The following is an 18360-nucleotide window of genomic DNA, read 5'->3' on the forward strand; positions in this document are numbered from 1 at the left end:
AGGCATTTCTTTGATGTCTGGCATATTGGTAAAAGTATGTGTTGTGATGTGGGTAGTTCTATTTAACAAACTTTTTTGTAGTTAAGTGTGCTTGCAAAAGCACACTTATTGTTCTTCTTAAGTTTTATTATTATTATTTTTATTATTATTATTATTACCGGGTAGATTTTTTGTGTCAGCTCTAGCGACCAGACCGTTTGACGCAGAGACACCGTTCAAACTTTAAAATGTTCGGGGAGTACCTGTGTAAGTTGCTTGAGAAGATGAAGTCACAGATCCATGTCGTTCTTCCACCATATTGGATAGAACACAAAACCTTAAGGTCACAAATTTTGTCGAAACTTCCGCAAATTCCACGTACACGATCCTTGGACCAAGCCTCACAAAAGTTACTAGAAGGATTTTTGATTTTCGGAAGCATTTGCCCATCACAGCCCAAAATATACCTGTGGCGTAGTTGCCAAACAGGAAGTAGTTCATATCTCAGGATGTCTAAGCCCAAGCGTGTTTAATTGCCTTCACACGTGACTAGACAGAACTTGACCTGACTGCGTGAATACGGTATTGAAAAACTATACTGAGTATTATTTGATACTAAGTCCAATGGAATATTAATATTTCTCACATACGTTTGTGCACAAAACTGCAAATGGATGATTCTGAACGCTTGGAGCAACAACCTCGTCTGGAGGAAGAGCAATTTCAGGTAGGAATTTAGACACCTAACGTACCCTTTCACTCTTTCTTTTTTTTAATGATATATGGCATGACAAGTTTAATTCCCTTTTTCATCAATGTAATATTGTAAACCTATTATTTTGTAGACCCATAGCCTGCGCGTGAGTGGCGTGTCCTCGCCCAACAGGGGCTGTGCTGAAATACCGCCATCGGTTCGGCGTCGGCTCTATGACAGCTACATTGTTTATGGTTTAAATGATTGTGGATTGACGCGAAAAAGTCAGCATTACCATAAAATCAGGGACGTGCACAGGGGGAGCGGGGTTGCTCAGGCAACTGCCCATGCTTCTAGACTCAAGTTGCCCTTCCGAGGTGTAAACAAATAAACTGTACTTTTACTTCGTTACAATGTGCGGCGTCCCTTCGTTGCTGTATTTTAATTAATTACTTAATGTGTATTTTATTTTTAAAGTGCTGTCTTGTGTTTCTGGACCATTGGCGTGTTAATTACTAGTTTGAGTCGATTCCTTACAATGTATTGCAAATAAATGAGTCTTCTGAGTCGATTCTTTACAAAGCAAATGGGCAAAACATTTTGAATTGGTTCACGAATCAGTTTGAATGAATTGTTGAAACTAGATCGTCTCATGCTGTTTTACTAGCCTATGTAACGTTAGAAACGCGCAGAACGTAAACAGTGTTGGATGATGTGGATATAAATTTACCAATCTTTTAACTAAAAGCAAAACTTCTCACATGTACCCGCCATTATATACGCCAGACCCGTCGCCAGACCTCAGTCTTAAGGGGGGCATATGAAATGCATGGGAGGGCACACTTATTATTAGCCTACAGTACGTATATAATACGTTATAATAATATATACTCTATTCGCGCAGCACGTAATCACCACGTTAAACAACCATCAGCAATATGACCAGATAGCCTAATAGCCTACACACCACATTACATATAGAAACAATTTTATAAATATCCATAAATCTATACAACATATTACATGTAACACCAGAGACATCTCTCAAACATTGCATTTTAAAGCAGTCAACAAAGGGATATGCATTGCCATGAGACACGTACACACACACACATTCACACACACGCACGCAGACTTTGAACCTACGGTACTGTGGAGGCAGCGCTGTCGTCTCTCCCCTCCCTCCTGTCAGTACAGCGGCAGGCGGCGTTTCTCCGAGCAGAAGCTCCTCATTAATAAAGTGTCCACTTGGAATTAAACTTGTGAGTGAGGTCCTTTTCAGAAGCAAGCTGAATCACCGCAGTGAACAAGTCCATATCTTCTGAATGTAGTAGTATGTTAGGCCCGGGGTCGGGCTCCACGGTAGAGTTCTTCACGGGTCCACTTAGATCCGAAAACCCGAGGTCCGACCCGAGACCCGATCGGGTTCGGGTCTAAAAGTTTCACATGTGCCTCGGACACGGGTCGGGTACAACAATAGCGGCATCGGGTCTCGGGTAATTTAAAAATGAATGTGTTTTTTCTGAACGGACCCGAGAAGACCCGAACTCTCTCGCCTGTGTGCGTCAATGTCCTTTTCAAACCTCTCATCTGTTTGCCAAGAGCGCCTACGACATTGTGTGGTTGTCGGAAGGTTCATTTTCGTTGAGACAAACATGTCAGTCAATTATAAATTTACATTTTAGCGGTTAAGTTACGTTGGTGTCGTCGTCAGATAACAAAGTAAAACCAATGGAGCAGCTCGCCAAATTGGTTGCAAGGCCACCGGAGTTTCTTTCTGTCTGACTGCTGCGTGTCTTTTGGAGACTGTTGTTGGGCTTTTCACCATTTGCGGATAATATCCATCTTAAAGCATTATAGTTAAGCGAAAACTCATCCAGTTTAAAAAAAAGTGCGGTAACTGTTGAGCGGCTACACTGACGTAGGCTACGTCACGTACGTGTCGTACGTAGCCTCGTGATAGGCTGTTGCAGTGTAGCTAGATTCCCATCAATCAAACAAAATCACACCATTGTTTTTTATATTTTTAATGTTTTAATTATAAAGAATACAACATTAATGCAACACAAAATTAGCAACATTAATAATTTAAAATGACAGTATTTTTTTAAATACTGGGGGGGGCACAAGCGTCCTTGAGGGCGGGCCCGGCCCCCTAAGGCCCGCCCATAGCGACGGGTGTGATATACGCGTGACATATTCATCGTCAAACACAGTTAAAAGCGCGCAGCCTCCATGAAGCACAGATTGAAAATCATCGATGATTGACGTCTGATTCGCTGTATACTGTACTATATGATGTAAGTGCTTCTCACAACACACACAAATAACATGAGATTCACAACATAAAAACATGAGTTTTGTCTAAAATCAGTTTGTATCTTGTAAGTGTAAACTGTCGATGTCCTCAGACCATCTTAGGAGATTTTTAACTTTATACATAGTGAATGAAAAACTCTTGTCAGTCATATGTCTGATATTTCAGCTATAAGCTACATCAACATTAAGACTATAGTTAATTTGTTGATTTGAAATGCTTGTCTATTCTGTATTTGTATTCTTTTTTCTGTTCTGTTTGTGTATGTTGCCCTTCATACGTATTAGGAAAATACAGGCAAAAATTCTCTGTTTGCTGTGGAGTCAAGAAATGTCTAAACGTTAAAAGGTGAACATGATACAGTACAGAATCTGTCACATAAACTATTTACCTGTTTTAACATAGACAATATTCCAACTCAATTGAACAACACATTTGTATTTTAATATTCCTATATAATGTGGGCATTTTGAGACCATTGACTCAGAAGTGTTGAAGTGATGAGCTGTGTCCTGATGCATTAATTGTTCACACATGAAAAGCATTAAATGTGTAGGATCAGTTTGATACACTTATGTGCATTTGGGTACAACACACATAAATCAGAATTAAATGATGATGTTTTTGTTGTTAAAGCATGTATGTGTTGAAACATAAACAATGTGCAAACACAGCAACCAAATGCTTTTATTGCTATATCGGGAGACTTTAACCATGTGTCTCTAAAATCAACTTTACCCACTTTTTATCAGTTTGTAGAATGTTTAACCAGAGATGACAGAACACTGGATTTATTGTATGCCAATGTCAAGGATGCTTATACCTCCATTGCCCTCCCCCCACTTGGACGATCAGACCACAACCTCGTCTTGCTTACTCCACTTTATAAACCTGTGGTACAGCGACAACCTGTAACTACTAGAACAGTGAGGAGATGGACTCAGGATGGGGTCGAAAACCTGCGTAGTGCACTGGACATTACTGACTGGGATGTACTATGCGAACAAGGGGACATTGATAGTATGGTGGATTGTGTAACTGATTACATCAACTTCTGTGTGGACAATACCATCCCTGCTAGTGTGGTACGTTGCTTACCTAACAATAAACCTTGGATCACAAAGGATCTGAAAGCGCTGTTAAATGACAAGAAAAGAGCTTTCAGTAGGGGAGACAAGGAAGAGGTGAAGCGGGTACAAAAACTGCTGAAACGAATGCTGAGAGAGGGCAAAGATTCCTACAGGAGGAAACTGGAGGAGAAACTGCAGAAGAACAAGATGAAAGAAGTATGGAGTGGTATGAGGGAAATCACTGGTCTTAAACAACCAGTACGAATAATGGAGAGTGACCCAGTGATGGCTGACAGGCTAAACATGTTCTTTAACAGGTTTAACTCAGAACCTGCTGAAATACCACATCACCTATCCTACATCAAACATCCTGCAATGACCCATCACCCACCCTCCCACATTCATCATCCAGAAACATTAACATCTGTTCTCAGCACATCCCTCCACCAAAACTGCCCACAGCTGATACCCACATATACATCGTTTGATAACAACATTCCACTTACTAGACTGACAATCACTGAGGAACAGGTTAAGAGGGAGCTAGGAAGGCTTCACCAGGGCAAGTCTGCAGGCCCAGATGGTATTTGTTCTAAGATCCTGAGAGTTTGTGCTGACGAACTGAGTGGAATACTCCAGCGCCTTTTTAACTTGAGTCTAAGCCTAAAAAGGGTACCATTACTCTGGAAAACATCATGTCTGGTGCCAGTGCCAAAAAAGGGGCGCCCCGCCGATCTCAATGACTACAGACCAGTAGCCTTAACATCACACATAATGAAGACTATGGAGAGGATAGTCTTATCACATCTGAGATCACTGGTCATCTCATCATTGGATCCCCTGCAATTTGCTTACTGTTCCAAGGTTGGAGTAGAGGATGCCATTATATACATGCTGCAGAGGATCTATCCACATTTGGATAAACCTGGCTGCTCTGTGAGGATCTTGTTCTTTGACTTTTCCAGCGCCTTTAACACCATCCATCCAGCATTATTAGGAAAAAAACTGGCTGATATGCAGGCTGATACGTCAATGATTTCCTGGGTCATAGATTACCTTACAGGCAGACCACAGTTTGTGAGGCTTCGTAACTGTGTGTCCCAGCATGTGGTTAGCAACATAGGCGCTCCACAAGGTACAGTTCTTTCACCATTTCTTTTCACTCTCTATACATCTGACTTCCAGTACAACACACAGTTATGTCACTTACAAAAGTTCTCAGATGACACTGCTGTTGTGGGGTGTATTGAGGAGGGGCAGGAGATGGAATACAGAACACTTATCACCAGCTTTGTGGAGTGGTGTGAAGCTAATCGCCTACAGCTTAACGTGACAAAAACTAAGGAAATGGAAATCGACTTCAGGAGAAAAAAGGCCCAACTAATCCCTATCTGTATAAGTGACTGTGATGTAGAGATTGTGGACTCATACAAATACCTGGGTGTTCACATTGACAATAAGCTTAACTGGACTCAGAACACAGAGGCAATATACAGGAAGGGACAAAGTCGCCTGTACTTCTTAAGGAGGCTACGATCGTTTAATGTATGCAAAAAAATGCTTACCATGTTCTACCAGTCTGTGGTAGCCAGCTCCTTGTTCTATGCAGTGTTATGCTGGGGTTCGGGTGTAAAAGTAAAACATACTAACCAGCTAAATAAACTTATTAAGAAAGCAAGTTCAATCATTGGAGAGGAACTAGTCCCTCTGGAGGTAGTTGCTGAGAAGAGGATAATGTCCAAATTGCTTACCATTCTAGACAACACCTCTCACCCTCTACATGAGGTGTTTGTTAACTTGAGGAGTAATTTTAGCTGGAGACTGATCCCACCCAGGTGCAAAAGTGAGCGTTACAGGAAATCATTTGTTCCCACTGCAATAAGACTGTACAATGTATCCAGTATTCACTAGCATTTACAAATAGTCACTTTCTGTTTTACATATATGGGTATATTTTTGGTGAATCACTTCCAGATTACATTATGTACTTTCATATCTTCTATGTATATGTTTTTGTTTGTTTTTATGCCTGGCTGCTAATGCAAACCAATTTCCCCTAGAGGGATTAATAAAGTACTTATCTATCTATCTATCTATCTATCTATCTATCTATCTATCTATCTATCTATCTATCTATCTATCTATCTATCTATCTATCTATCTATCTATCTAAATGTTAATAAAATGTGACATTGTGTACTTCTGACATACTGATATTCATCTTATCAATTTCTGGTCCCCACAGCAAACTGTTCTGATACTTATGGAGGTCACTGTATATACCGTGTGTGTGTGTGTGTGTGTTTTCGAAAGTAACAAGTAACTCGCTACTTGAGTATTTTTTCATTGCATACTTTTTTACTTTCACGCAAGTAAATGTTAAAATCTTTTACTAGTAATTATTTATTTAGGTACTTTTACTAGTTTTTGAATAATCTTTCCACCTCTGTTAAAATCTTCATGAATCCAGACTGAGTTTGCCATGTTTATAATATTAAACTCATGATTTACTCACCCCTAAGCCGTCCGAGATGCATATGTCCATCATTTTTCAGACGAACACATTTTCAGTTATTAAATTTGGAGAAAACTATCAGTGACTTGGATTTTTTTTGGGGGGGGTTCCCTTTTTTTTTATGTCAGAGCAACTGCCCCTCAAAATTCCTGTGCAAGTCCCTGAAGCTTAGCTACTGTTAAACGGGAACACGATCGATTGCATTATGCTGTCAATCACTGAGTGAAATATTTTTTTTATCGTAAATTTTAGAGAAACAGTTGTTACAAGTCTGTATAAATTTCTGTGTGTGTGTCTGTGTCTCATGAATGCTTTCACGTATTGCAGGGGTCTCTAACCTTTTTCATTGGAGAGCTACTTTTTAAAAAATAAAAGTGGTCGAGAGCTGCTTGTGTCACGTAATACAAAATTAGTGAGATAATAGACAACTGTCTATTAAATCACTGTGATTTAAACTCTTTCCCTGACAACATTTAAAAAAAAGTTGCAACCAGTGCCAGCATTTTTTAAAAAAAATATTTATCACAAAATTTTAATACCTTTCAGAAAATGCTATTCTTTAAACATAAACATACGATAGATCAAATGAAAGAACAGACCCTTTAAAACAACAACAACAAAAAAAAACTTTAATGCTGTCTTTATTTATACTTAATCACCTCTTAGATATGGGTACGATTCTTCAAAAAAAAAGAAAAAACACATTTTGAATAAAAAAAAAATAATTTTATAAAAGATCAGATTCAGAAAGATGATCCAGACATACACAGAGTATTAACTGCTTTTGGATTCATAATAGAGATGTGCATGTATGTCATTTTTTCATTTCGATTAAGCCATAGGTCTGAAAAACGAGTACTGGATTAACTGAGGGCAGGGCAATGAAAATGAAAATATATTTTTTAAAAACACTCAAATAAAACTTAATTTTGAAGAAACTATGACAGAAAAATGAACAGACAGGCTACTAGATTATTAATTAAATAAATATTGTTTTTTAACAGAAACCTCTAACAGCAATACCTGCGTGATGAAGTGAAACTAAAGGGTTAATAAACACAAACTGATGCGGCATGCTTTTAAACACGTCCAGTCTTCATAATATTAAGCAGCCTTAAGTCTTTTGCTATCATTTTAGCGATTAAGGTGAGCTGTGTCATGTCGTTCTCTCACCTGTTCTCAGTCAAGATGTAATGCTCGTATGGATCTCTGGCATTTCTTGACATTTGATGTTTCACGAGTTCGCATTAACATGTAATCAATAGGGAATGAGATAAAGTATATTTGGCGTGCTGTCCGAGGAGAGGGCTCCGAGCTCGGAATTTTAGCCCGAACCCAGAGTACTCCCCCCTCTTTAACTGTGATAAATGAATCTAGATGAGAGTGAGGTGATGGGGTGGAGGAGGGATGCTGCAGGTGGAAGGAGAGCAGGCCGAGGGCGAGGCACCGAAGGAAGAGGAGGAGGAACCACAGGACTGCGGCTCTGAGGCGTGCAGGAGGCGCCGCCTTCGACACAAGAGGCAAGTGGCGGACCTCAACGCCCAAATAGACACCCTCTCGTCCACCTTACAAGAGGTGACCCGCCGGTGCAAGAAGCTCTTGCGCCAGTTCGGCCAGAAGCCTTCCCAGCGGCTGAGGGGGGTGAAGAAGAAGCTCCTGGAAGCTCTCCAGGAGCCTGAGGAGGAGCAGGCACCCTTGTCGCCGCCCTCAGCCTTTGCAGTGGGCACGCCCGGTCCGTCCTCCGCCGCGCCTGAAGTCCCGGAAGTGGAGGAGAGTGAGATGCCCCACTTCCCCGACCACGTGTCCGCTCTGAGTGAGTATCGGTCCTTCTTTCCAGCAGAATCCAACCGTCGATTGTCTATAATGCTAACGTTTGTCTCTTTCTCTCTCCCCCTCCAGACGATTTCCTGGAGGAGTACAGGAAACACCAGGAGGGCCCCAATCCCTCCAGGAAATTGAAGGAGAACGTGGGGGGCAAGATTTATAGAATCCGGGCCTTCATCGCCTTCATGGCGGCGGGGAAGAGCCGGCTCTCGTCCCTCGAGTTCTTGAAGGACACGGAGAAAATATGGAAGTGAGTTTCGCGCCCTTTTTCCCCTGTCATTTTGACGTCGGCGGTTCGCCAGTAACCCGGCTCTCTTTCTTTGTGTGTGTCCGCAGGTGGGTGAGCAGCCTCAAGGCCACCAAGGCGGCGGAGACCACCGTAGGTCATTACTTGAAGAATGTGGCTCAGTTTTTGGACTATGTGTCCGAGACCCCACCGTCATCCTCCCGCCTGTCGTACAAGGCCATGCTGGCCATCCGGCGGGAGGTCAGGGGTCTGATCCGGGGCATGAGGCGCGGTGTGACGATGCACCAGATTGGGGTGAAGCAGGCCAAGGAGGGGCAGCTGATCCCCAAGAAGGTGCTTCGAAAGTGCCGCGCCGAGTGCCAAAAACTGATCCCGGGGATCCTGGGTAGGTCCAAGTCGCTAGCCCCTTTGCGTTTCGTCCTTTTCGACCGCTCGGTTTTACTGACGTGTGCTTTTGTATCCACAGATCAACTGGAGGAGGACTTAAGTCAGAAGACCCAGTTCGTGCTGTACGGACACCTGACGGCCTACTTCGCCTCTATCTACGGCCACAGACTGGGCGTATTTCAAAATATGACAATTAAAGAGGTGGAGAAGGCCGTCAAGTCCGACAGCACGGGCTCCTATCTGATCAACGTGAGTGTTTTACTTGGCTCAGATCTGAAATGCTCACGCCTTTCGAACGTCTCGCTCACAAACTCTCTTCTCCGTGTTTTTGCAGATCTCGCTCCACAAGACAAACCAGGCTTTTGGCCCGGCTCAGCTGAGTTTGAAAAAGGAGGAGTACCACTGGTTCCGGAGGTTCCTGGCGCTGCGGGAACACCTGGTGGGCGGGCCGGAGGCGGTGTATTTCTGCTACACGTCGACACCCAACCCCTGCAAGAATTTGAACAATTACTTCCAGGGAGCTTGGGTGTCGATGGGACTCCCCGGCAAGCCCACCTTCACAGACATCCGCACCTCCATCGCCACCCACGTAAGTGCAGAACCCCGTTTGCCGTGATTTCGATCGTACGCCCCTCTCTTGACTTACCCGCCTTGTTCTTCTCTCTTTCCGCAGGCTAGGAACACTCACAACTCGGACAACCGGCAGAAAGTGGCAAAATTTATGTGCCACGACACCTCCACCGCCGGTTGTTCGAGGAGGCGTTGGTGGGGGTGGAGGTGTCGCCGTCTAAGCCGGCCGAGGAGCAGCAGCCATTGAAGAGGCGGGCCAAGTCCAAACACGGCGGGAAGGTGAAGCGTGCAAAGAGTGCCGCCTCTCCGCCAGACTCCCCGCCGTCGACGAGCGACTCTGAGGAGGAGGCTGTGCGGTATCAGGAGTCGGGGGTGTCCTCGCTCGAGTCTCCCTCGGTTAGTTGTCTTTCGTGTGTCTCATTCGTGTCCACGGTGTGTTTGTGTTGATGCTAACTTCTTTCTCTGTCTTGCATTTTAGAGCTTGGAAGAGTACCCCACCCACCTCGAGCCCGAGAGCTCGGTGGCAGACTCCTCCTCCTCCGAGCCGGGGTCGTCCCCTCGGCCGGCTGAGTCTCCTGAACACGCAGCCCAGGAACCAACCACCTCCGAGCCAGACTCCTCCGAGCCAGCCGCCTCAGAGCCCGCCACGTCCGAGCCGGCAGTCTCCGAGCCGGCAGCCCCCGAGCCGGCAGCACGGCCTAAAAGACCTGTCAGGACCACCAGGAGGAAACCCATGGTGGTCCTGTCACCTCTGAAGGTGTTGCCGGCGAAGGGGTCGCCGGTGAGGAGGCCAAGTCAATCTTATCAACTGACCGGCTTGGCCAAAGCAAGCCGTGCAGCGTGCAGCGGGCACTAAGGGAAATGAAGAAGTGAACAATTGACTTTTTTGTGTGTTGATTTGTTGTATTTTGTGTTTTAATCAGTTCCAATATTCCAATAATGTGTATTTAATCAGTTACAATAATGTGTTTTTAATCAGTTCTAATAATGTGTATTTAATCAGTTACAATAATGTGTTTTTAATCAGTTCTAATAATGTGTATTTAATCAGTTACAATAATGTGTCTTTAATCAGTTATAATAATGTGTTTTTAATCAGTTACAATACTGTGTTTTTAATCAGTTCCAATCAGTTCTATATGTGTTTTTTTGTGATTAATAAACGTTCAAATGTTCAATTGTCTGACTTGTCCTCATTTCTGGTTTTGAATAAATTACAGGTACATCAAAAAATCAAACCAAGAGAGATTTAATTAAACACTCACATTTATTATTAATAAATACATTCATTAGAAACGAATCCAAATGAAAACACATAAGAAAAACTAATCTAAAACAATAATTAAACAGTTAACGAATTAAAAACACTTGAAAACCAACAAATAACACTTAAAGACTAATCTTGAGTGAAAGGTTATAAGCCTTTGGCCAAAAGAAAATGAATAACGTCAAAAAATTGATAGAATAACGTTAAGATAGTGCGCTACTGAAAACCGGAAGTGACCGGCGCTAAAATTAATAAATGATAAACGTAACATTGAACACCGTCGAAAGAGAATTAGCACCCTAACGTTAAAAGCAGTTAGATAAAATTAATTAAAACTAAATTAAAAATCCATCGTAACTTTGAAAAAAACGTAAACACAAACCCGGAAGTAAACGGCGCCCGAAAAATAATTAATTTCAACGTAAAGACAGCTTAATGAAACGTAACATTGACCTCGAACGATGTTAATTAACTTCATTAGTTAAATAAAACCACGTGAAAATAAAACAATGCTTTTTAAACATCAACGAATCCCATTGGCTACTGTACTGTTTACGTATGTTGGTACGGGAATTTTGGAAACCCCTATATATGTATACAACAGCTGATTAAAGCGTCATATTTCAACAGATGATTAACCAAACAAGGTAAGTTAAGTTTAATTGTGATTTGCTTTGTTGATTTGAAACTTTTTTAAAAGTGAATGTGTCAATTAGTTTGTTAATTGGATGTGTACAAAGTTGTAAATATGATCGCTAAACGTCTCATTAACGTAGAGGTCGTGATTTATTAAATAATTATCTGTATCGATGTCACGTGAAATCACAGTTAAGTGTCTGTGACGCATGTTTAAATACCAGGTGTTTACCATTAAAATGGTGTTAATTAACCTCTGACCTTTGCTATTTTCGTTCATATACTGTAATATCTCGGTGCTTGTTGCATTATACACATGTTTAGCTTGACAAATGTCACGTAACATTAAATAATTATCTGCATCGATGTCACGTGAAATCACAGTTAAGTGTCTGTGATGCATGTTTAAATACCAGGTGTTTACCCATTAAAATGGTGTTAATTAACCTCTGACCTTTGCTATTTTCGTTCATATACTGTAATATCTCGGTGCTTGTTGCATTATACACATGTTTAGCTTCACTAATGTCACGTAACATTAAAGTTTACGGCCCGTGACTCGTGTTTGTATTGTTTTAATGCAACAGGTAGGCCTTGCAATGTGACTTTAACCCCTGACCTATGCTTTTGTCATCCAGATACTGTAATATCTTGGTGCTTGTTGCATTATACACATGTTTAGCTTCACTAATGTCACGTAACATTAAAGTTTACGGCCCGTGACTCGTGTTTGTATTGTTTTAATGCAACAGGTAGGCCTTGCAATGTGACTTTAACCCCTGACCTATGCTTTTGTCATCCAGATACTGTAATATCTTGGTGCTTGTTGCATTATACACATGTTTAGCTTCACTAATGTCACGTAACATTAAAGTTTACGGCCCGTGACTCGTGTTTGTATTGTTTTAATGCAACAGGTAGGCCTTGCAATGTGACTTTAACCTCTGACCTATGCTTTTGTCATCCAGATACTGTTATATCTTGATGCTTGTTGCATTATACACATGTTTAGCTTTACTAATGTCACGTAACATTACGGTTTACTGCCTCTTTTGTGTCGTTTCAGAAAATGGTACCCTGCCCATTCTGTCCGAAGGATCTAACATGAGGCAGCACCTAAGGGTCACGCATGGGGTTGCCAATCTCCGGGAAAGGCAGCTGTGGGTTCGCTTTTCCCGGAGAAAGGTCACGCAGCCTTTACGCCCGTGCACGTTGTGTGGTCGTGCCCTAAAGCACATACGGCCACACTTCGCCAATTCCCACCGGGATCTGTCGGTAAGTCTGCCGTTAAACTTTTCTCATTGAAATGTCGATGGCCGGTTAATGTCTACGTGCCCGGTTTTTAAACACGTTTCGTCTCCTAGGCCAGGAAGCTCAGGCGAACTGTCCGGCGATTCCAGTGGGATATTACCATGGAAAGGCTGCGTGACCTTGAGGCCAGCCACCCGGTGGTCCCCATGGTGACCCTGATGGAACCCTTTGGTAGGTGTCAATCACAGACTCCTGTCTGAACTTTACTCCTTTGTTTTACCAGACACAGCAAGTTAAGCTTATCGTTTATGTATGTTTTTTGGTGATGTTTCAGAAGACTCTGACGAAGAGCAAATTCCTTCAGCCCCTTCGTCCTCCATCACGTCTGCACGCTCCTTCACGCCTGCACCCCGCATCACCCCTTCACACCCCGTCACCCCTTCACATCCCATCACCACCCCGCCTTCGAGCCCAGGCGCACGTGCAGCCGTGGAGGAGATCGCAGAGGGGCTGAAGGAATTTGTCCAGTGCATGGGTGAGTCTGACGTCACCGGCTTTCCTCTCGGCTCGTTTACGTCATTGTTCTTAAAACGGAAACGTACATGTTTGTTTTTCCTCGTTTCATTTCAGGCAGTCATGTGGAGCAGTCAGAGGGCGGCCCGCTCTTCGGTGGTCCGGCCAGCCATCCTTCCCCGCCACCGGCCGAGTTCAGCGTAGACGATTTTCTACGTAGGTCTCGAGTCATTTGCCCAGGTCTTTGCCATTTCCTCTGATGCAGAAATCAAATGTTTGTTGTTTTTATTTCATTACAGTGAGCCTAGACCGGCTCGACGCCAGCTACGCCGGGGCGGGGGTCGTGCAGGGTTTTGGTAGGTTTTCCATTCTGAATCACCGCTTCACTACTGTCATCTTTCCAGAGACTAAAATAAAAGCTAACATTTTGCTTCACCTGTTTCATAATTCAGACGAAGAGCGGGCCGCCCAGGCACCCATCATGCCGGCATTCCTTTTGTTGCTAGGTAGGTCTTAAATCTCTCAGCGATTCTGCATTGTCTCGCTCGTGCCGCAATGATTAATTGAACGCTTTGTTTTACAGAAGACAACTCAATGGATCCTCTCCAGTGGGGCGAGGTGGACCAAGGTATGTTTCAATCACGCTGCTCCTTTAACTGTGTTACTGTTTAAGCATATCATTTCAGATCCTAACCGTTTGAATCCTTCTTTTGTTTCAGGGCCACGTTCCCCTACGCTGGAGAGGATATAGTGTTGTAATTTTAAATGTTTTTATATGGTTCATTATGTTTTATAATGTGTTTTATCAATAAAGTTTTAAAATGTGTTTTTAATCACGCGTTTGGTTGTTTCTCTATATTTTCAATTGCATGGTAAATAACATGCAATAACACTGTTTAACAACATAAACGGATGCATTTCTTATCTAAGTGTGTCACTGACAACTGGTACATTTTCAATTGCATGGTAAATAACATGCAATAACACTGTTTAACAACATAAACGGATGCATTTCTTATCCAAGTGTGTCACTGACAACTGGTACATTTTCAATTGCATGGTAAATAACATGCAATATCACTGTTTAACAACACAGGTGAGAAAGATTTTGGAGTGAACAAATGCAAAACTTTAGGGCTCTGTATCTCAGCCTAGGAGGGTCACAGAGTCTTGCAAGTGGGTTCGTTGGAAAGCCCCGGACTAGGCCTTTCCAAAGAACCCAATGTCCTCATTCCTGTGCCGAGATAGAGGCCTGACACTTGCATGTAAATAGTCTGCCAATGGACGAATAATGGGTTCGTGTCATTTTTTTCCTTTAGAGCCTCAGCGATTTCGACCGCACTACCGCGACACGGACGAAGCGCGGATAGCGTTAAGGTCACTTGCGCGAACCTACATGTACTTAAACGCAAGTTTGTCGTACGTGCGCGCGAGTGACCTCGACGCTATCCGCGCTTCGTCCGTGTCGCGGTAGTGCGGTCTAAATCGCTGAGGCTCTAAAGGAACAAATTGACACGGACCCATTATTCGTCCACTGGCAGACTATTTTACATGCACGTGTCAGGCCTCTATCTCGGCACAGGAATGAGCTAGGAACGTGGGACAGACGCTCCTGTCTTAGTCTCGGCACACTCTACGTGCGGTGCGAGTTTGGTGACAATCTGGCGAGGTCGAAAATTTGGTACAAAAAAAAACGACAGGCGTACCCCTTACTGTATGTAGGCTGAACTGCACAAGCCATGAGCATATTAAGTTACATAATAGCAAATATAAATGGTATAAATTAACTGTTAACGTTACTTCTAATCCAGCTCCAGTGCGTCCTTCATTGTTCTTCTTAGGTAACGTTAAAGATAAATGCTTCTCTTCCTCAATGACCAGACATAAATGAAGATATTCCTCACGTGTGTGTAAAGTTTATCTCCCAAATATGCAGTAAAGTCTTTATATCTGATCAAACTTTACGCTTTGCATGTTATGGTTTGAACAGCTCGTGTCCTCATTACCATGTCAACAGCTGTGGGCATGACCTAATTAAAGATAATGAAGTCAGCCAGGAAAAATGGTACTCTCTTTACTTCAATGCAGATTACATAAACAGGCATTATTTGTTTTAAAAGTAGACATTTCAGGCTTTCTTTGGATATGTGTATCATGCTTGTGTGATGAGTATTCGCAGAGATTCAATTGATTTGTGTTGTGATGTGTTTTGAGAGACAGCTGGCGGAGACAGAAATGTCTGGATGCACACCCTGTTTATTTTCTTTATTTGACAAAAACACAAAGATCTGTTGTTATTGTGAATGAACACATATTAAAGAAGACCCTTTACCATTTCAAATGATGTCAAACACGTAAGTGTAAGATTATTAATGATGGAGTATTTTAAGTTGATTCTGCCATGATAAGGAAAAAACACGTCAAAACGCGGCGCCGCGTTTTTGGACCCCAGGGGGTTAAAAACACAAACCTTCATTGCTTCTCTCCTTTGTTTTTGCAGTTCTTACACTCTTTCCTCGTCATCTTTGGAGAGACTCTCTTTAGTTGGTCTTTGCCTAGGAGGTCTCACAGATCCACTGCCCCCGGCTGTGTCTTTTGGCTTTCCTCTCCCTCTTCCTCTACCTCTTCCTTTACCTTTACCTTGCACCTCCGTCTCATTGACTGATCTCTGACTCTACTCACGGAGAACAAGGCTACGCAATGACTTAAATTGCCTTACACTATTAATCTCGTACAATATACAGAATAATGATAGCACTGATACTGTACAAACAGTAGTATGCATTTGTTTGGAAATCTGACAGAAGATGCTAGCAATAAAATGATAGCCAAACAAAATAACGAAAACGTAAAACTATTATTCACTTACATAGAGATCATAACCAACATGTTTCCTGGCTATATAAGTAAATGCAATGTGTAATTGTTTTCTAAATTAACCTCATCACTGGAAGGAACACTGGACGAAGTCGTAGTACTGGAAGCCATATTCTTCTGTAAAGGTGCATAGCGCCACCTGCTGTACTGGAGGAAGCCATATTAATCTTGACATGAAACGGCCGCCGTAGGAGTTGAAACGAGATCGGAATGGGAGGGGCTAGAAAGTTTTGTTCAGTTGGTTGTAATATAGAATTTCGCCGCTAGATGAGAGTAAAACTTACACAGTGTAGCTTTAAGAAAACATAATTCAATCATGCGCAGATAGAGATTTTTTTCAGTGTAGAATGGTGCAGCTCACGTCCCTGATGTTGAACAGGTCAATCTGTTTTTGCATTAACCTCTAAATGTAACTGTTTTTGACATTCTAAGATCAGATTCTCCTGGACACTGTGTGAACTATGGTAGCTACTCCTTGATTGAGGATCAAATTAACAAATTTTTAGGTGTTCAGCTTGTCCAAGTAAGTTGATGTCACACAGAAATCTTGTGTCTGATTTAGTTATCGATATTACTGTAACTGTTCAGTAATAATCAGTTGGTATTACAGAGCTCAGAAGTCCCAAGCAGCTCTTGGTGTGAGCTAGAGGGACTAAAGCAGAGTATGCAGTTCCTGATGGACCAAGACATGCGAGTGTCTGCTCTGATAACAGACAGAAATCGGTAGGTAATGATGCTAGGAGAGATCTAAAGCTGATCAGCATTGACAGGCTCAGTATCACTCAAAGTAAATTCTAAATTCTATAAAAATCAATTTGTGTTTTAGGTGGCCAAGTGGGTATGTGAAGAAATGTGTTCATAAGGAACAAGGCATTTCTTTGATGTCTGGCATATTGGTAAAAGTATGTGTTGTGATGTGGGTAGTTCTATTTAACAAACTTTTTTGTAGTTAAGTGTGCTTGCAAAAGCACACTTATTGTTCTTCTTAAGTTTTATTATTATTAAGTGTGCTTGCAAAAGCACACTTATTGTTCTTCTTAAGTTTTATTATTCTTATTAAGTGTGCTTGCAAAAGCACACTTATTGTTCTTCTTAAGTTTTATTATTATTTTTATTATTTTTCCCGGGTAGATTTTTTTGGCCAGCTCTAGCGACCAGACCGTTTGACGCAGAGACACCGTTCAAACTTTAAAATGTTCGGGCAGTACCGGTGTAAGTTGCTTGAGGAGATGAAGTCACAGATCCATGTCGTTCGGCCGCCATATTGGAGAGAACACAAAACCTTAAAAAAGTTTCACAGGTCACAAATTTTGTCCAAACTTTATGAAATTCCACGTACGCGATCCTTGGACCGAGCCTCACAAAAGTTACTAGAAGGATTTTTGATTTTCGGAAGCGTTTGCGCGCCACAGCCCAAACTAAATGTGCGTCAACGCCGCCAAAACAGGAAGTAGTTCAAATCTCAATATGTCTGTAACATTTACTAACCAAAATTTTTATATGAACTCTTTACTCCAATGTGAAGATGCCCAAGATAAAAAAACATTGCAGTAACATGTCTATATTATGTTATTTTCACTTTAAAATGTCCAATTAAAACCTGTGTAAAAATAAAAAATGTCATTAGCCTTTACCAGTAGAGGGCAGCCTTTACGTTCAAACGTGTTTTTAAGACAGAATGTAAAGATAGCGGCAGCCATCTTTAGAAGCTAAGCTAACAGGCTATTGCTCCGTGGAAAAGTTTGAATAACAATGGCGGGATGTAGTTTTAATGTTAAAATGGCAAAATGGAATTTAAAAGAGCTTTTGAGAGAATCGGTGTTCCTTTAAGAGCCACAATACAGCGAAGAGCGGAGGAAGAGAAAGCAGCCCGGAGAAGAGGCGACACCCTCAGACTCTGCTGCGAGCCCGTGGAGGACTCAGTAACCTCGGCTGCCACCCAATCTTCGTATCGTATATGGACAGATTCCTGGATACATATTTTTAGAATCGTAAACTTCATCTTATTCACTATACAGTATGCGGTTTCGGACGCAAAACTGCAAATGGATTTTATATTCTGAATGCTTGAATCAACGCGAGCTCTCTGGAGAACGTGCATTTTCACATACAGGTAGGAATTATATGATTCAGACATATTTTAATCCCTTTCTTTTATTTCAGTGATATATGGCACGACAAGTTTAATTCCCTTTTTCATCAATGTAATACAT

The 18360-nt window shown here is 42.1% G+C and overlaps 2 protein-coding genes across 4 annotated transcripts; both read left to right on the top strand.

Moving 5' to 3' along the window:
* The first annotated feature begins 7409 nt into the window (after window positions 1-7409).
* Window positions 7410-10428, top strand: LOC129445912 (uncharacterized). Of its 2 annotated transcripts, XM_073873848.1 has the most exons (7): window positions 7410-8388; window positions 8475-8649; window positions 8736-9031; window positions 9113-9282; window positions 9368-9622; window positions 9707-9999; window positions 10082-10428. In XM_073873848.1, the coding sequence occupies exons 1-6, from the start codon at window positions 7983-7985 to the stop codon at window positions 9848-9850; spliced, it is 1446 nt and encodes a 481-aa protein (XP_073729949.1). In that variant the 5' UTR covers window positions 7410-7982; the 3' UTR covers window positions 9851-9999; window positions 10082-10428. The 2 variants fall into 2 exon arrangements, with proteins under 2 accessions (XP_073729949.1, XP_073729948.1); XM_073873847.1 differs by having other exon boundaries at window positions 8736-9282.
* A 407-nt stretch (window positions 10429-10835) lies between these two features.
* Window positions 10836-14103, top strand: LOC129445913 (uncharacterized). Of its 2 annotated transcripts, XM_055206904.2 has the most exons (8): window positions 10838-12781; window positions 12871-12988; window positions 13092-13292; window positions 13388-13486; window positions 13570-13626; window positions 13723-13776; window positions 13854-13898; window positions 13990-14103. In XM_055206904.2, the coding sequence occupies exons 1-8, from the start codon at window positions 12458-12460 to the stop codon at window positions 14019-14021; spliced, it is 930 nt and encodes a 309-aa protein (XP_055062879.2). In that variant the 5' UTR covers window positions 10838-12457; the 3' UTR covers window positions 14022-14103. The 2 variants fall into 2 exon arrangements, with proteins under 2 accessions (XP_073729950.1, XP_055062879.2); XM_073873849.1 differs by having other exon boundaries at window positions 10836-12781; window positions 13854-14103.
* Window positions 14104-18360: the final 4257 nt, after the last annotated feature.

The sequence above is a fragment of the Misgurnus anguillicaudatus genome, chromosome 12 (genome assembly GCF_027580225.2).
Source record: "Misgurnus anguillicaudatus chromosome 12, ASM2758022v2, whole genome shotgun sequence".
Taxonomy (NCBI): domain Eukaryota; kingdom Metazoa; phylum Chordata; class Actinopteri; order Cypriniformes; family Cobitidae; genus Misgurnus; species Misgurnus anguillicaudatus.

Excerpts from the sequence above, each read along its gene's own strand:
- LOC129445912 (XM_073873847.1), top strand. The coding sequence starts at position 7,983 with ATGCTGCAGGTGGAAGGAGAGCAGGCCGAGGGCGAGGCACCGAAGGAA. Across the intron at positions 9,283-9,367 it reads CGGGCTCCTATCTGATCAAC|ATCTCGCTCCACAAGACAAA; the intron begins GTGAGTGTTTTA and ends GTGTTTTTGCAG. Across the intron at positions 9,623-9,706 it reads GCACCTCCATCGCCACCCAC|GCTAGGAACACTCACAACTC; the intron begins GTAAGTGCAGAA and ends CTCTTTCCGCAG.
- LOC129445913 (XM_073873849.1), top strand. The coding sequence starts at position 12,458 with ATGCTTTTGTCATCCAGATACTGTTATATCTTGATGCTTGTTGCATTA. Across the intron at positions 12,989-13,091 it reads GACCCTGATGGAACCCTTTG|AAGACTCTGACGAAGAGCAA; the intron begins GTAGGTGTCAAT and ends GTGATGTTTCAG. Across the intron at positions 13,627-13,722 it reads GGGGGTCGTGCAGGGTTTTG|ACGAAGAGCGGGCCGCCCAG; the intron begins GTAGGTTTTCCA and ends TTCATAATTCAG.